The 16,000-nt window shown below is 39.8% G+C and overlaps 1 protein-coding gene across 1 annotated transcript in view; it reads left to right on the plus strand.

The window, feature by feature from the left end:
* The window catches only part of LOC129624636 (ATP-binding cassette sub-family C member 4-like), a 364,051-nt gene that overhangs the window by 245,595 nt on the left and 102,456 nt on the right, over positions 1–16,000 (plus strand). Inside the window, exons 22-27 of the mRNA XM_055542792.1 lie at positions 2,393–2,489; positions 5,603–5,812; positions 7,036–7,176; positions 7,970–8,007; positions 8,397–8,491; positions 12,045–12,191. Coding sequence (XP_055398767.1) covers positions 2,393–2,489; positions 5,603–5,812; positions 7,036–7,176; positions 7,970–8,007; positions 8,397–8,491; positions 12,045–12,191 — 728 coding nt within the window. The remainder of the gene's footprint in view (positions 1–2,392; positions 2,490–5,602; positions 5,813–7,035; positions 7,177–7,969; positions 8,008–8,396; positions 8,492–12,044; positions 12,192–16,000) is intronic.

Raw genomic sequence — 16,000 nt, forward strand, 5'->3', positions numbered from 1 at the left:
AAAACCTAAGATTATGACATCCAGTCCCACCACTTCATGTCAAATAGAAGGGGAAAATGTAGAAACAGTGACATTTTATTTTTCTGGGCTCCAAAATCACTGTGGACAGTGACTGCAGCCATGAAATTAAAAGACACTTGCTCTTTGGAAGGAAAACTATGACAGACCTAGACAGTGTATTAAAAAACAAAGACATCACTTTGCAAAAATCTGTATTGTCATAGCTATGGTTTTTCCAGTAGTCATATACGGATGTGAGAGTTGGTCCACAAAGAAGGCTGAGTGCCAAAGAATTGATGCTTTCAAATTGTGGTCATGGAGAAGACTCTTGAGAGTCTCTTGGACTTCAAAAAGATCAAACAAGTCAGTTCTAAAGGAAATCAGTCCTGAATATTCATTGGAAGGACAGATGCTGAAGCTGAAGCTGAAACTCCAATCCTTTAGCTACCTGATGCAAAGAGCCAACTCATTGGAAAAGACCCTGACACTGGAAAAGATTGAAGGCAAAAGGAGAAGGGGGCAGCAGAGGATGGATGGTTATATAGCATCATTGACTTAATAGACATGAATTTGAGCAAACTGTGGAGACAGTGGAAGACAGGGAAGCCTGATGTGCTGCAGTCCATGGGGTCAAAGAGAGTTAGACATGACTTATGGACTGATTGACAACAATTCCATGAAAAACTTTAATACTAAAAGTGGAGGAGGGGTTACTCAGTCAAGAAACTTAGGTACAAATGCTGAACTAAGACATGTCAAAAGGTAAAAATAAATCTGTTTGGAATTAATGAAATGATGGTGAGTGTGTCTACATCCCAGGGTCTTCTTTCTGATCACAGACCCTGTGTCCAGAGGGTCCCCTCCGAGTTTTTCTATTCTGAGTCCAAAGCATATGACCACTTGTGATTAGGGACGAGTGGGGAAGGGAGCTGGCATTTACTGAGCAGACTGGTGGTTAGACTTCTCAGAACATGTGATTGTCATTGGTGTGATTCTGAGATGAAGAAACAGGTTTAGTGGCTCGTCTGATGGAACTGAGCTGCAGTCTACTGCCTCCAGGTTCTCCATCTGACTCGCTCAGCAGGCTGAGCTCTGGCCCATGTTCCTGAGATTTGCTTTGTGAGGGTGCAGGGCACTCAGAGTACCTGCCTGGAGCTCTGCCCATGCTCACTGGGGCCTCGGACCTGGCTACTCACTTCTCTGAAGGGGTTGTGGACCCTGTAGGAAAAGACTGGGGCTTAGTTCCTTGGGGTCTGCATTTAAGATGTAGGGGCAGTTTGAGGGGGTTGTTGTGAAAAAAACACTTAAGTCTGGATAGTTTAGGGGGGTCTTGGCTAAGAGAATTGTGTGTCTTGAGTTGTTGGATTATTTCCTCTGATTTGGGCCATTAGGACTCTCATCTTTCATTTTTATATTCAGAAAGTTTTTGGTTCAAATGAAACATTTACTTCCTGGTTGGGATGGAATGTTGCAGAGATGTATGGAGGCCACATTCATTTTCTATCTAGTGCTATTTGGGAAGAAGTGTCTAGAAAATGCACTCTGGCAAAGGCTACCAAGAGTCTATTAATTTGTTGTTGTTACTATGTACATTATAAATCATAAACAATCACTTAGAAAACTGCCTGAGAAAAGTGTACAGAGTTTTAAATGATATAGCTTCCTCTTCTCCCATTCCTGTATAGTGATGAAACAGTGTTTTAGTTCAGTCAGGTTTTATAATCTCAATACTGGTCAGTTGTTTATCATCATGAAACATGTAAATAATTGAGAGTTTTTTGAGGAAAAAAAAAAAAACTAGCTGTTGGTGCCTCCCTCACTGGACTGGTTTGTAGAATTTTTTTTTAAATTTTATTTATTTTTAAACTTTACAATATTGTATTGGTTTTGCCAAATATTGAAATGAATCCGCCACAGGTATACATGTGTTCCCCATCCTGAACCCTCCTCCCTCCTCCCTCCCCATACCATCCCTCTGGGTCATCCCAGTGCACCAGCCCCAAGCATCCAGTATCGTGCATCGAACCTGGACTGGCGACTCATTTCATACATGATATTATACATGTTTTGATGTCATTCTCCCAAATCTTCCCACCCTCTCCCTCTCCTGCAGAGTCCATAAGACTGTTCTATACATCAGTGTCTCTTTTGCTGTCTCATATACAGGGATTTTTGAACAGAGCTGGATTCAGGTTTGCTGCTGATGAATTTGAGCACTTAGTCAGATTTATTGATTTATATTGGTACTTAGTTTGTATTATTTATTTGGTATTTAAACCATGGATCTTCAACTCCTGTGTTTTCTTTGTCTCATTATGTTTTTAAAATATATGTTTTCAGTTGGAAGCACCCCCATTCATGTTTTTACATACTGTACCTTTTACATTTGTAGGTGTATTTGCCAAGTCTTGCATGAGAAGATCACAATCTTAGTGACTCATCAGTGGCAGTACCTGAAAGATGCAAGTCAGATTCTGTTACTGGAAAAGGTAAGTAATTTCTAGAAGTCTGTGGTACTTGCTGACACTCAGGTGTGCTGAAGGCCAGGCCTCCCAACAGGTCACTCTCCTGGATTAATTGTAAATGCCCTCTTCTTCCTCAGTAGTACACTCCCTTCTTCTCAGAGCTGGTGGTATTTGAGGATGAATCCAAAGGCCTGTAGAAATGTCACTATTAAACTCTAAGCCACATAAAGCTTAAAGTGTATAGAAGTACAATTACAAGGCTATTGAATCATCACTGTTCTAGTGAAATTGTTAAGGATAATGATGCAAAGTTATTTAGAACTTTTTGTTTTCCTTTTCCAGGATTTAAGTCAAATTGTATTATTTGGAAATTAGAGATACTAAGACCTGTTTGTATCCACATGATTGTCATGCAGTTTGCCTGAAGAGCATCTTCCATTAGTACAGGAAACAAGGTTGGGTAGCCAAGCACCTGGGTCAGAGACACCCTCTCTGCTGGTGTTGCCAGTCGCTGGTCTCCCTGCCCAGGTCTCTGTGTGCCCAATACGTGTGGGAGCCTATGCAGCAGGAGGACAAGGCCCTGCCCTCACGGGGCTCCTGTTCTTATGGGGACAGATATGACAAAGAAGGTGACATCCTGGCTGCCTCCCTGAGGAGCTGGTGCCTCACGGGGTCTGAGTGACATGAAGGAGGGGACCATGCTGTCACCTGGGAGAGGGAATCTGAGGCAGGGGGGTCTTAAGGAAGGAGCTGACCTGGCAGGTTGGAGGAACGTCAGGAAGACCAGCATGTCTGAAGATAGTCAGCAGGGGGATGTGGAGGGAGCTGGTCTCTAAGCAGTGGGAATTGAGCCCAGAAGTGAAATGGAAGCCTTGTATGGCCCAGAGCAGAGGAGGATATGGTCTGATGTGGGATTTAAAAGATTCCTCTGATGGTCACTGGAGAGGTGACGGCAGAAGCAGTTACAAGGCTTAGTAAAGCTGAGAAGACGGAAGTGTGGGCTCAGGCTAGAGTATCAGTTTCTAAAACAGCTGTAACAAAGTACTGCAAACTGGGTGACTTCAAACAACAGAAATGTTCTAAATTCTCCAAGCTAGGCTTCAACAGTACATGAACTGAAAACTTTCAGATGTTCATAATGTATTTAGAAAAGGCAGAGGAACCAGAGATCAAATTGCCAACATCTGTTGGATCATAGAAAAAATGAGTTCCAGAAAAACATTTACTTCTGCTTTATTGACTATGCTAAAGCCTTTGTGTAGATCACAACAAATTGTGGAAAATTCTTCAAGAGATGGAAATACCAGACCACCTGACCTGCCTCCTGAGAAATCTGTATGCAGGTCAAGAAGAAACAGTTAGAACCGGACACAGAACAGCAGACTGATTCCAAATGAGGAATGTAGTACGTCAAGACTTTATATTGTCACCTTATATGTTTAACTTCTATGCAGAGTACAGTATGTGAAATACTGAGCTGGATGAAGCACAAGCTGGAGTCAAGATTGCCAGGAGATTTATCAATAACTTTAGATATGCAGATAACAACACCCATATGGCAGAAAGCAAAGAAGAACTAAAGAGTCAGTCTCTTGATGAAAGTGAAAGAGGAGAGTGAAAAAGCTGGCTTAAAATTCAACATTCAAAAAACGAAGATCATGGCATCCAGTCCCATCACTTTATGGCAAATAGATGGGGAAACAAAGGAAACAGTGTCAGACTTTATTTTTCTGGGCTCCAAAATCACTACAGATGGTGACTGCACCCATGAAATTAAAAGACACTTGCTCTTTGGAAGAAAAACTATTACTTTGCCAACAAATGTCCATCTAGTCAAAGCTACGGTTTTTCCAGTAGTCATGTATGGATGTAAGAGTTGGACCATAAAGAAAGCCGAGCACCAAAGAATTGATGCTTTTGAACTATGGTGTTATAAAGGACTCTTGAGAGTCCTTTGAATTAAAAGGAGATCCAACCAGTCAATTCTCAAGGAAATCAGTCCTGAATGTTCATTGGAAGGAATGTTGCTGAAGCTAAAGCTCCAATACTTTGGCCTCCTGTAATGAAGAACTGACTCATTGGAAAAGGCCCTGATTCTGATAAAGACTGAAGGCGGGAAGAGAAGGTGATGACAGAGGATGTGATGGTTGGATGGCATCACTGACTCAATGGACATGAGTTTGGGTAAACTCCAGGAGTTGGTGATGGACAGGGAGGCTTGGCATGCTGCAGTCCATGGGGTCTCAGAGAGTCAGACACGACTGAGCGACTGAACTGAATTGAACTCAAGGGAGAGAAACTAAGTAAAATGTCATGAATTTTCAAAGAACTTAATTAGATTGACAGTGGCTTAAGCAGTTTTCTGATCTGAGGAGGCCTGGTTATCTGTATGTGATTGGTTGTTTTTAAGTAAGCCTCTCAAATTTGAGCTCACTGATTCTGGGTTAGGTTTTGGTTTGCTGCCAAGGCTTTAGAACCACTCCCATGTCATGGCCTTCTTGTTTAATGACTTGAACAGAAAGAATATTGAATTTGAAGTTGGGAACTTTCTGAGTTTGTGGGGAAGTTATAAAGACAATGAAGACACAGCTTACTGATTCTCTGTCCAGAGCTACTTCTTACAGGTCTTGTTCCAGCTGAACACATGCTACTGGCAGTGACATGGTCAGCAAAGATTTGATGAGTGACTTTTACCTATGCAGATGTGCTTGTGTCCACCTCCGTGTCAGTCTTAAGTTTGTTTCCTGGAATATCTTCTCCAATTGACTGTTTTTAAAAATTCTGTTTCTCACATGAAGTTTATCTGAATTGTCTTAAAAAACTACTGATACTTCCACTGATATCTACAGTTTTTGCTTCCCTAAGTGTCCACAGCAGTTATCTCAATGGCCTCCATTTTTAATACATAAGTACACATTTCTTTCATATCTGCCAGCACCTTACACAGTATTTGGTTTGGCAGAGGACAGAAGGCTTGTACTGAAATAGATTTGTGAACCATAATTCCAGACCTAAAAAATATTTTCTTAAAAAAGTTATAGTTTAACACCAGTTAACTTTTCTTGATTAGTATTTAAATTAGATTAGCATTATCTAATGCAAGTACATTCCTCTCAAGTTTAAAATTTTTATTTTAGGGTGAAATGGTGCAAAAAGGGACTTATGCTGAGTTACTGAAATCCGGGGTAGATTTTGCTTCCCTTTTAAAGAAGGAGAATGAGGAGGCTGAACCATCTCCAGTTCCTGAATCTCCCACTATGAGGACTCAGACCTCCTCCGAGTCTTCAGTTCAGTCTCAACAGTCTTCCACACCCTTGTTGAAAGATGCAGCTGCAGAAGACCAAGATGTGAGTTTCTCATTCTGCAACATTCTGGTCTGTCCGCTTTTGATGGTCATTCAGTCTTCTCCTCTCATGATATCTTTGTCTCAAAGTAAATACATTTCCAGGGCCTTATTCCATGGAACTAGTAGAATTAAATTGCTCTCTGACCAGGGTTATCCTTTGGGTAAAGGATGATGAATCTTATCAAGATCAGTAGTGGGTACACTGCTATGAATTTCTGGGTGTATGTTTATAATGGCTCCCAGCTTCCCTTTTACATCCAGAGGCTTACTATGAAGATCCTCTCCTATCAAATCCTGCTGTGACCACATTAAATCAGCTATTTTCCCCACATATTGGAATGTTCTGGCACTGCAGATGACTGATTGTCGTATTCTGCCTTGGAGTCAGAAGGTTTGTGATAGACCAGAGATAACGTGTGCTAAGGACTTGACACACAGCAGACACTGATTAGTCCCTCACATTCCACACTCAGGAATCACTGAAATTCAGGAACCACATAGATTCAGATCATATGCCATCCTCCTGCTATCCAAACTCACCTTACTCCAACTTGTTGTGTGAACTCAGCTTATTGTATTTGACTAGTATTTTGAGGACCAGCTATGTTTTATGTTTTCATCATTGAATGACACAAGTCGTCTAGAGGGATACATTAACTACATTATCATTTTATGTGTTATTTTGGAACAAACTTCTGCATTCATATTTGAATTGGATATGTTTTATGTGTGCTGAAAGTCATAATATCCTATTTTTATTCTTTAGTCATATAATTTATACTTTAATTGGAGTACAACTGCTTTACAATGTTGTGTTGCTTTCTGCTCTGCAATGAAGTGAATCCGCTCTATGTATACATATATCCCCTCCCTCTTGGACTCCCTTTCCCCCCTACACCCCTGTCCCAAACATCTAGACATCACAGAACACTGCTACTTTAAGCAAAGCCACAGAACAATGAATAACCTTGTGCAAATGATATTTCCTTATTTCTAATAGATTACTAGAAGTAATATGGCTAGGTCCAAGAGTCAATGCATATATGGTTTGGTTAGGTATTTCCATACCCTGTCCATAGGAGATGGACTATCTTGCACTCCTACCAGCATGTGAGGTGTGTCTGTTTTTGCCACAGAATTGCAATTTAGGGCATTGTTGAACTTTTGTAGTTTTGTAGATAATTATTTAAAATTTTGTCTTTCACTGCCATTTTTCCCTCCAAGACTGAGAATATACAGGATACACTATCTGAGGAGAGACGTTTAGAAGGAAAAGTTGGTTTTAAGACCTACAAGAATTACTTCAGAGCTGGTGCTCACTGGTCTGTCATCATTTTCCTTGTTCTAGTAAGCATAGCAGCTCAGGTAAGTAAGGAAATTTGTTTTGGTGTGTGCCCTTAGCTTGATATTCACATACTATTTATACTGTGTGTATTTATTTAATTATTATTATGTTTATGAAGAGATTTATTTTAAAAAACTGGCTCATGAAGCTGTGGGATCTACCTGGGTGAATCCGAAAGCAGAAGAGCAGGCCTGCAGGCTGGAACCTCAGGCAGGAGCTGCAGTCTTAAGGCAGAATTTCTTCCTCCTCCAGGAAGCTTCAGGTTGTGCTCTTACATCCTTCAACTGACTGGATGGGGCCCACCACATTGTTGATGGTTATTTTTACTTAAGTTGACTAGTTATAGATATGAACCACAATCCACAAAAAATACCTTCACATTAATATCTAGAGGAGTGTTTGATTAAATGACCAGAGACTGGAATGGCCAAGGTGACACAGAAAACTGACCATCACAGTACCTGTCAAGAGTCTTCCTTCAAAACCCCAAGCATTTACACTCCTACTTTTTTTTTTTTTTTGACATGTACTTGGATTTTCATTCAAATATGCTATCTTTGGGTAACAAAATAAGTGAGGCTTATTGGTGTGTGTTTGTGACAGAGTCTAGAAAAAAAAAAAAAAGAATGCATTTTATAGATATATAACATGCCCTCCCCTGACCTCTCATCATCTGGGATGTGGGGCTTGGCACAGACCTGAGTCAGAAGGACCGTCTCCCTGTTCTGGAAACTTTCCGTCCCCCATCCTAGTGAGCGGTGTGTGAGGGCTCAGTAATGTCAGTGTGTGAGTGACTGTTGTTTCCTGCTCTAGGTTGCCTATATCCTGGAGGATTGGTGGCTTTTAAACTGGTGAGTGATTCCTGCTCTGATCCAAAGTGCTGTGAAGTCTACACGAAGCCTCACTTTCCCACAGGGTTAGGGGGAGGGGTGGGGTTGTTCAGTCTCCTGTTCTGACCCTCATGTAGTTTCCCTGAAGAAAAATGACAGTTCCTGCTGGAATGTGACCCTCCCATGGTCTCTCTCCATGTCTTACTCTCAGAAGCTTCCTCACAGACATTTTTGAGAATTGAAAGTTGTGATTCAAATGGTATCTCTATAAGGCAGAGACATAGGGCCTTTAGAGCTGGGAACCATTTTCTAGCATTAAATTCATCTCCTAAATCAAGGTTAATTTTTTTTTCTGGTATATATGTACATTCTACATATAGCATAATATTTTTTTCTTCCCTGTTCCACAGGGCAAATGAACAGGATACTCTGAATACCATGGCATATGAAAAAGAAAATATAACAGAGAGGGTTGATCTGGACTGGTACTTAGGAATTTTTTCAGGTAAAGCCAAATCATCTTGTCTCTTATACTAGAGTCTGAGGTGCTTACAAGAAACCTCTAGTTCCTTGAGAGCAACTAGGGCTTCCAGGAGAAATTCAGAAATACCTCAACAAATAAGAGTCTGACTTGCATTTACTCTATTAATTAATTGGAATAATTATTTAAAAAATCTACTAGTAGAAGGTGAATGAAGACTCTTAATTTGCTCTGTACTGGATGTTGGAAGTTAAACTAGAATTGAACATTCAAAAATCAGCCACTGGAAACTGGAAACATGTCTATTCCAATGGGTTGCTTTATCTAAATCTTATTATATGGATGGACAAGGGGATTAGAAATGGATCCCCACTCTGTGGTTTGAATTTTTCCAGTTCTGTCTGAATAAACCCTGTCTTTTATTGAACTTAGATGAATTTCTCTGGCAGCAAGGACCCCCAAGCAAAAGCACTATTTCCTTGCAGGTATGCAAACTCCCCTTTGCCACACTGCTCATTCCATGGGCTTCACCAATTACTTAAGAGAGAAGCTAAGTAGGGAGAAATCCAATGTCTGGGAATTAATTAGGATTCCTTCTCTTTCTTACCTTAGATCACAATGTTATTGCACCTTCAATTGTGTGATTAATTTAACATCTGGCTTGCCAGACTAATATTAATTAATATGGCTCTGTTTTCACAACAGTGCCTAGAATATGTGTAGCATTGCATACTTTCAAAAGGAAATGCTCATCTAAAATTTTAAAATATTTGCACAAGAAACATGCATACTAACTTTCTGCAAAGATAGAGTGAATTAGATCTTTGTAAGAACCTACTCATAGAAATTTGTTATTTCTTTTGTTGATCACTTGCTAAAAAACCTAAATCCATTAGTTGTTTACCTTCTGAATTGGTGGACTGTGGGGGCTTAAAGGAAGAAGGAAAAGATTCTGTTGTATATTCATTTAGGATAGTGGGCTAAGGCAAATGCCTGTTGATGAAATTCAGGAATTCGAACAGCTTCCAGAGTTGGAATAACAGTGATGTGAAAAGCTGAAGGAGAAAAAATACCTGATGGAATATTTATAACAGAAGTTATTTCCAGTTTCCTTAGTATCATGGGTTCAAGAGATGTTTGGAGGGCTATTTTAATTTTTATATGCGTAGTGAATACTCATTTATGTCATTAATAAAACAAATTTCAATAATTATGTGCATTTGCAAATGCTTTTTGTTTCTATAAAAAATGAGAATAGATGCTCTTTTAGGTTAATTATCTTCTGTTAAGATATAATTTGTATTTTCATGCAGTTCAACTATTTAAGACATTTTCTACTTGCAACTTAGTATGGTATTTTCCTATTTTTCAAAGCTACTGGGTATTTTGTTCAATGAAGTGAAATAATTTCTCCTGTTTCCTGTTAATTCACATGCTGGTACCAAAGCATACCACAATTTCACATTATGGAAAATTTTGTAAATAGTGAGATTGAAACATGGAGAAAGAATGATTAACTACTTTTTATAATTAATTTTTCTTCTGAGTTTTTATTCAGTTCAGTTCAGTCGCTCAGTCGTGTCTGATTCTTTGCAACCCCATGAATTGCAGCATGCCAGGCCTCCCTGTCCATCACCAACTCCTGGAGTTCACCCAAACTCATGTCCATCAAGTCAGTGATGCCATCCAGCCACCTCATTCTCTGTTGTCCCCTTCTCCTCCTGCCACCAATTCCTCCCAGCATCAGAGTCTTTTCCAATGAGTGATCTCTTTGCATGAGGTGGTCAATGTATTGGAGTTTCAGCTTTACAATCAGTCCTTCCAAAGAACACCCTAGACTGATCTCCTCTAGAATGAACCGGTTGGATCTCTTTGCAGTCCAAGGGACTCTCAAGGATCTTCTCCAACACCACAGTTCAAAAGCATCAATTCTTCAGCACTCAGGTTTCTTCACAGTCCAACTCTCACATCCGTACATGACTACTGGAAAAACCATAGCCTTGATTAGATGGACCTTTGTTGGCAAAGTAATGTCTCTGCTTTTGAATAGTTTTTATTAGAACTTGCAAATTGAGTTTGGAAAGCCTAGAATGAAATTTATAAAAGGCAGAGGAACCAGAGATCAAATTGCTAACATCTGTTGGCTCATGGAAAAAGCAAGAGAGTTCCAGAGAAACATCTATTTCTTCTTTATTGACTATGCCAAAGCCTTTGACTGTGTGGATAACAAAAAACTGTAAAATTCTGAAAGAGATGGGAATACAGACCACCTGCCCTGCCTCTTGAGAAACCTATATGCAGGTCAGGAAGCAACAGTTAGAACTGGACATGGAACAACAGACTGGTTCCAAATAGGAAAAGGAGTACGTCAAGGCTGTATATTGTCACTCTCCTTAACTTATATGCAGAGTACGTCATGAGAAACTCTGGGCTGGAAGAAGCGCAAGCTGGAATCAAAATTGGTGGGAGGAATATCAATAACCTCAGATATGCAGATGACACCACCCTTATGACAGAAAGTGAAGGGGAACTAAAAAGCCTCTTGATGAAAGTGAAAGAGGACAGTGAAAAAGTTGGCTTAAAGCTCAACATTCAGAAAACGAAGATCATGGCATCCGGTCCCATCACTTCATGGGAAATAGATGGGGAGAGAGTGGAAACAGTGTCAGACTTTAGTTTCTGGGGGCTCCAAAATCACTGTACATGGTGATTGCAGCCATGAAATTTAAAGACGCTTACTCCTAGGAAGAAAAGTTATGACCAACCTAGATAGCATATTGAAAAGCAGAGACATTAATTTGCTAACAAAGGTCTGTCTAGTCAAGGCTATGGTTTTTCCAGTGGTCATGTATGGATGTGAGAGTTGGACTGTGAAGAAAGCTGAGCGCCGAAGAATTGATGCTTTTGAACTGTGGTGTTGGAGAAGACTCTTTAGAGTCCCTTGGACTGCAGGAAGTTCCAACCAGTCCATTCTACAGGAGATCAGTCCTGGGTGTTCTTTGGAAGGAATGATGCTAAAGCTGAAGCTCCAGTACTTTGGCCACCTCATGCAAAGAGATCACTCATTGAAAAAGACTCTGATGCTGGGAGGGATTGGGGGCTGGAGGAAAAGGGGACGACAGAGGATGAGATGGCTGGATGGCATCCCCGACTTGATGGATAAGAGTTTGAGTGAACTCCGGGAGTTGGTGATGGACAGGGAGGCCTGGTGTGCAGCAATTCATAGGGTTGCAAACAGTCGGACATGACTGAGAGACTGAACTGAACTGAACTGAGAATGAAATTGTAGTTTACACTTCACTTTTTCTTCACACATGGTTTCTGTTTAGTGAAAGGAAAATACTGATTTTCATATTCTTTTTAATAAATGTCTCTTGTGAATGCATTAAACTCTTACAGAATCAATTTTATATATGTATCTAAACTTATTTCTTTCACATTCTATATATAAAATTTATATGTAAATTCTTTTTATAGTGGAAAATGCATAATATCTTTATAAACTGCTTGCTGTACTTCAGTATCGTTGAAGAAAAGGCAGAGATTTTATGTTATGAGTGACATTTCTTTATTTCAGGTTTAACTGCATCTAGTCTCCTTTTTGGTGTCACAAGATCTCTGTTGGCATTGTACATCCTTGTTAATTCTTCACAAACTTTGCACAACAAAATGTTGAAGACCATTTTGAGAGTTCCGGTATTGTTCTTTGATAGAAATCCAGCGGGTAAGTCAGACACCAATTTTCTCAGTAAATATATCTTAACACATTTAGTGCTTTGCCATGTTCTAGTATTTGAAAATGGAAGAGATTCTTGGAAGAAATCACTGTGTGTGTCTATTCATTTTCTACAAAAATCTTCACTGATATTTTTCTCTTACTGGAGAAAATTTGAATATAGGCACATATAAGCTTTTCATTTATGTGTGTGGGGGAATATAAACGAATGTTCACTTAGCAGAATGATTTAGGAATCCATTTGTGTCGCTTATGAAACACCATATATTTGTTTTAAAAATGTATTTATTTTAATTGGAGGATAATTAATTTACAATATTGTGTTGGTCTTTCCATACATCAACATGAATCAGCAATTTGTGCACAATTGTCCCTTCATCCTGAACCCCCCTCCCACCTCTCTCTCCACCCCATCTCTCAGGATTGCCTCAGAGTACCAGCTTGAGTGCCCTGCTTCATTCATAGAACTTGCACTTGTCATCTATTTTACATATGGTAATATAAATATTTCAATTCTATTTTCTCATATCATCGCACCCTTGCCTTCTCCCACATAGTCCAAGAGCCTGTTCTTTAGAGGCTCTGTGTCTCTTTTGCTGCCTTGCATATAGGATTGTCATTACTATCTTTCTAAATTCCACATATATGCATTAATATTCTCTATTGGTGTTCCTCTTTCTGACTTACTTCACTCTTTATAATAGATTCCAGTTTCATCCATCGCATTTGAACTTCAGATCAGATCATTTCAGTCGCTCAGTGATGTCTGAAACTTTGCAACCCCATGAATCGCAACATGCCAGGCCTCCCTGTCCATCACCAACTCCAGGAATTCACTCAGACTCACATCCATCGAGTCAGTGATGCCATCCAGCCATCTCATCCTCTGTCGTCCCCTTCTCCTCTTGCCCCCAATCCCTCCCAGAATCAGAGTCTTTTCCAATGAGTCAACTCTTGGCATGAGGTGGCCAAAGTATTGGAGTTTCAGCTTTAGCATCATTCCTTCCAAAGAAATCCCAGGGCTGATCTCCTTCAGAATGGACTGGTTGGATCTCCTTGCAGTCCAAGGGACTGTCAAGTCTTCTCCAACACCACAGTTCAAAAGCATCAATTCTTCGGCGCTCACCCTTCTACACAGTCCAACTCTCACATCAATACATGACCACAGGAAAAACCATAGCCTTGACTAGACGAACCTTTGTTGGCAAAGTAATGTCTCTGCCTTTGAATATGCTATCTAGGTTGGTCATAACTTTTCTTCCAAGGAGTAAGCATCTTTTAATTTCATGGCTGTAGTCACCATCTGCAGTGATTTTCGAGCCCAAAAACATAAAGTCTGACACTGTTTCCACTCTCTCCCTATCTATTTCCCATGAAGTGATGGGACCAGATGCCATGATCTTCGTTTTCTGAATGTTGAGCTTTGAGCCAACTTTTTCACTCTCCTCTTTCACTTTCATCAAGAAGCTTTTTAGTTCCTCTTCACTTTCTGCCACAATGGTGGTGTCATCTGCGTATCTGAGGTTATTGATATTTCTCCCAGCAATCTTGATTCCAGCTTGTGTTTCTTCCAGTCCAGTGTTTCTCATGATGTACTCTGCATATAAGTTAAATAAGGAGGGTGACAATATACAGCCTTGACATACTCCTTTTCCTATTTGGAACCAGTCTGTTGTTCCATGTCCAGTTCTAACTGTTGCTTCCTGACCTCCATACAAATTTCTCAAGAGGCAGATCAGGTGGTCTGGTATTCCCATCTCTTTCAGAATTTTTCACAGTTTATTGTGATCCACACAGTCAATGACTTTGGCATAGTCAATAAAGCAGAAATAGATGTTTTTCTGGAACTCTCTTGCTTTTTCCATGATCCAGCAGATGTTGGCATTTTGATCTCTGGTTCCTCTGGCTTTTCTAAAACCAGCTTGAACATCAGGAAGTTCACGGTTCACATATTGCTGAAGCCTGGCTTGGAGAATTTTGAGCATTACTTTACTAGCGTGTGAGAGGAGTGCAATTGTGCGGTAGTTTGAGCATTCTTTGGCATTGCCTTTCTTTGGGATTGGAATGAAAACTGACCTTTTCCAGGCCTGTGGCCACTGCTGAGTTTTCCAAATTTGCTGGCATATTGAGTGCAGCACTTTCACAGCATCATCTTTCAGGATTTGAAATAGCTCAACTGGAATTCTATCACCTCCACTAGTTTTGTTCGTAGTGATGCTTTCTAAGGCCCACTTGACTTCACATTCCAGGATGTATGGCTCTAGGTCAGTGATCACACCATCATCATTATCTGGGTCATGAAGATCGTTTTTGTACAGTTGTTCTGTGTATTCTTGCCACCTCTTCTTAATATCTTTGCTTCTGTTAGGTCCATACCATTTCTGTCCTTTATCGAGCCCATCTTTGCATGAAATGTTCCCTTAATATCTCTAATTATCTTGAAGAGATCTCTAGTCTCTCCCATTCTATTGTTTTCCTCAATTTCTTTGCATTGATCACTGAGAAAGGCTTTTTTATCTCTCCTTGCTATTCTTTGGAACTCTGCATTCAAATGGGTATATCTTTCCTTTTCTCCTTTGCTTTTCACTTCTCTTCTTTTCACAGCTATTTGTAAGGCCTCCTCAGACAGCCATTTTGCTTTTTTTGCATTTGTTTTTCTTGGGGATGGTCTTGATCCCTGTCTCCTGTACAGTGTCCCAAACCTCCATCCATAGTTCATCAGGTACTCTGTCTATCAGATCTAGACCCTTAAATCTATTTCTCACTTCCACTGTATAATCATAAGGGATTTGATTTAGGTCATACTTAAATGGTCTAGTGGTTTTCCCTAGTGTCTTCAATTTCAGTCTGTATTTGGCAATAAGGAGATCATAATCTGAGCCACAGTCACCTCCACGTCTTGTTTTTACTGACTATATAGAAATTCTCTGTCTTTGGCTGCAAAGAATATAATGAGTCTGATCTCGGTGTCGACCATGTGGTAGAGAATTCTCTTGTGTTGTTGGAAGAGGGTGTTTGCTATGACCAGTGCCTTCTCTTGGCAGAACTCTATTAGCCGTTGCCCTTCTTCATTCTGTACTCCAGGGCCTAATTTGCCTGTTACTCCAGGTGTTTCTTGACTTACTACTTTTGCATTCCATTCCCCTATAATGAAAAGGACATCTTTTTTGGGTGTTAGTTCTAGAAGGTCTTGTAGGTCATCATAGAACTGTTCAACTTCAGCTTCCACAGCATTTCTTGGTAAAAGGGTATTTAGTAATTTGAAATTTTAACTTTACAAAAATCTATCATTTCCCCTACTAATTTTAGAAAGCAAGTTTGAGAAGTTGGACCTGGATTGTGGATCAACTTTAAAGGTTTCTGCCATTTCTTTTCTCTCTCTCTCTTTTTTTTCAGTTGGCCTTCCCTGGTAGCTCAGATGTTAAAAACTCTGCCTGCAGATTACAGTCCATGGAGTCATGAAGAGTAGGACAGGACTGAGTGACTAATGCACAACACTTTCATAGTTGATTTACAATATATCAAATATATAGTGGAGTGATTCAGTTATGTATACATATATAAAATATGTACATGTATGTATCTTTTTTTTTTGTATTTTTTTTGTATGTATCTTTTTAAGATTCTTTTCCATTATAGGTTATTTGAAGTTATTGAATATAGATCCCTGTGCTATATATAGTAGGTCCTTTCTGTTTACCTATTTTATGTACGGTACTCTTTATCTGTTAATGTCAGATTCCCAATTTATTCCTTCCTTGCCTTATCCCTTTGGGAACCATAAAATTTGTTTCCTA

The sequence above is a fragment of the Bubalus kerabau genome, chromosome 12 (assembly GCF_029407905.1).
Source record: "Bubalus kerabau isolate K-KA32 ecotype Philippines breed swamp buffalo chromosome 12, PCC_UOA_SB_1v2, whole genome shotgun sequence".
NCBI classification, from domain to species: domain Eukaryota; kingdom Metazoa; phylum Chordata; class Mammalia; order Artiodactyla; family Bovidae; genus Bubalus; species Bubalus kerabau.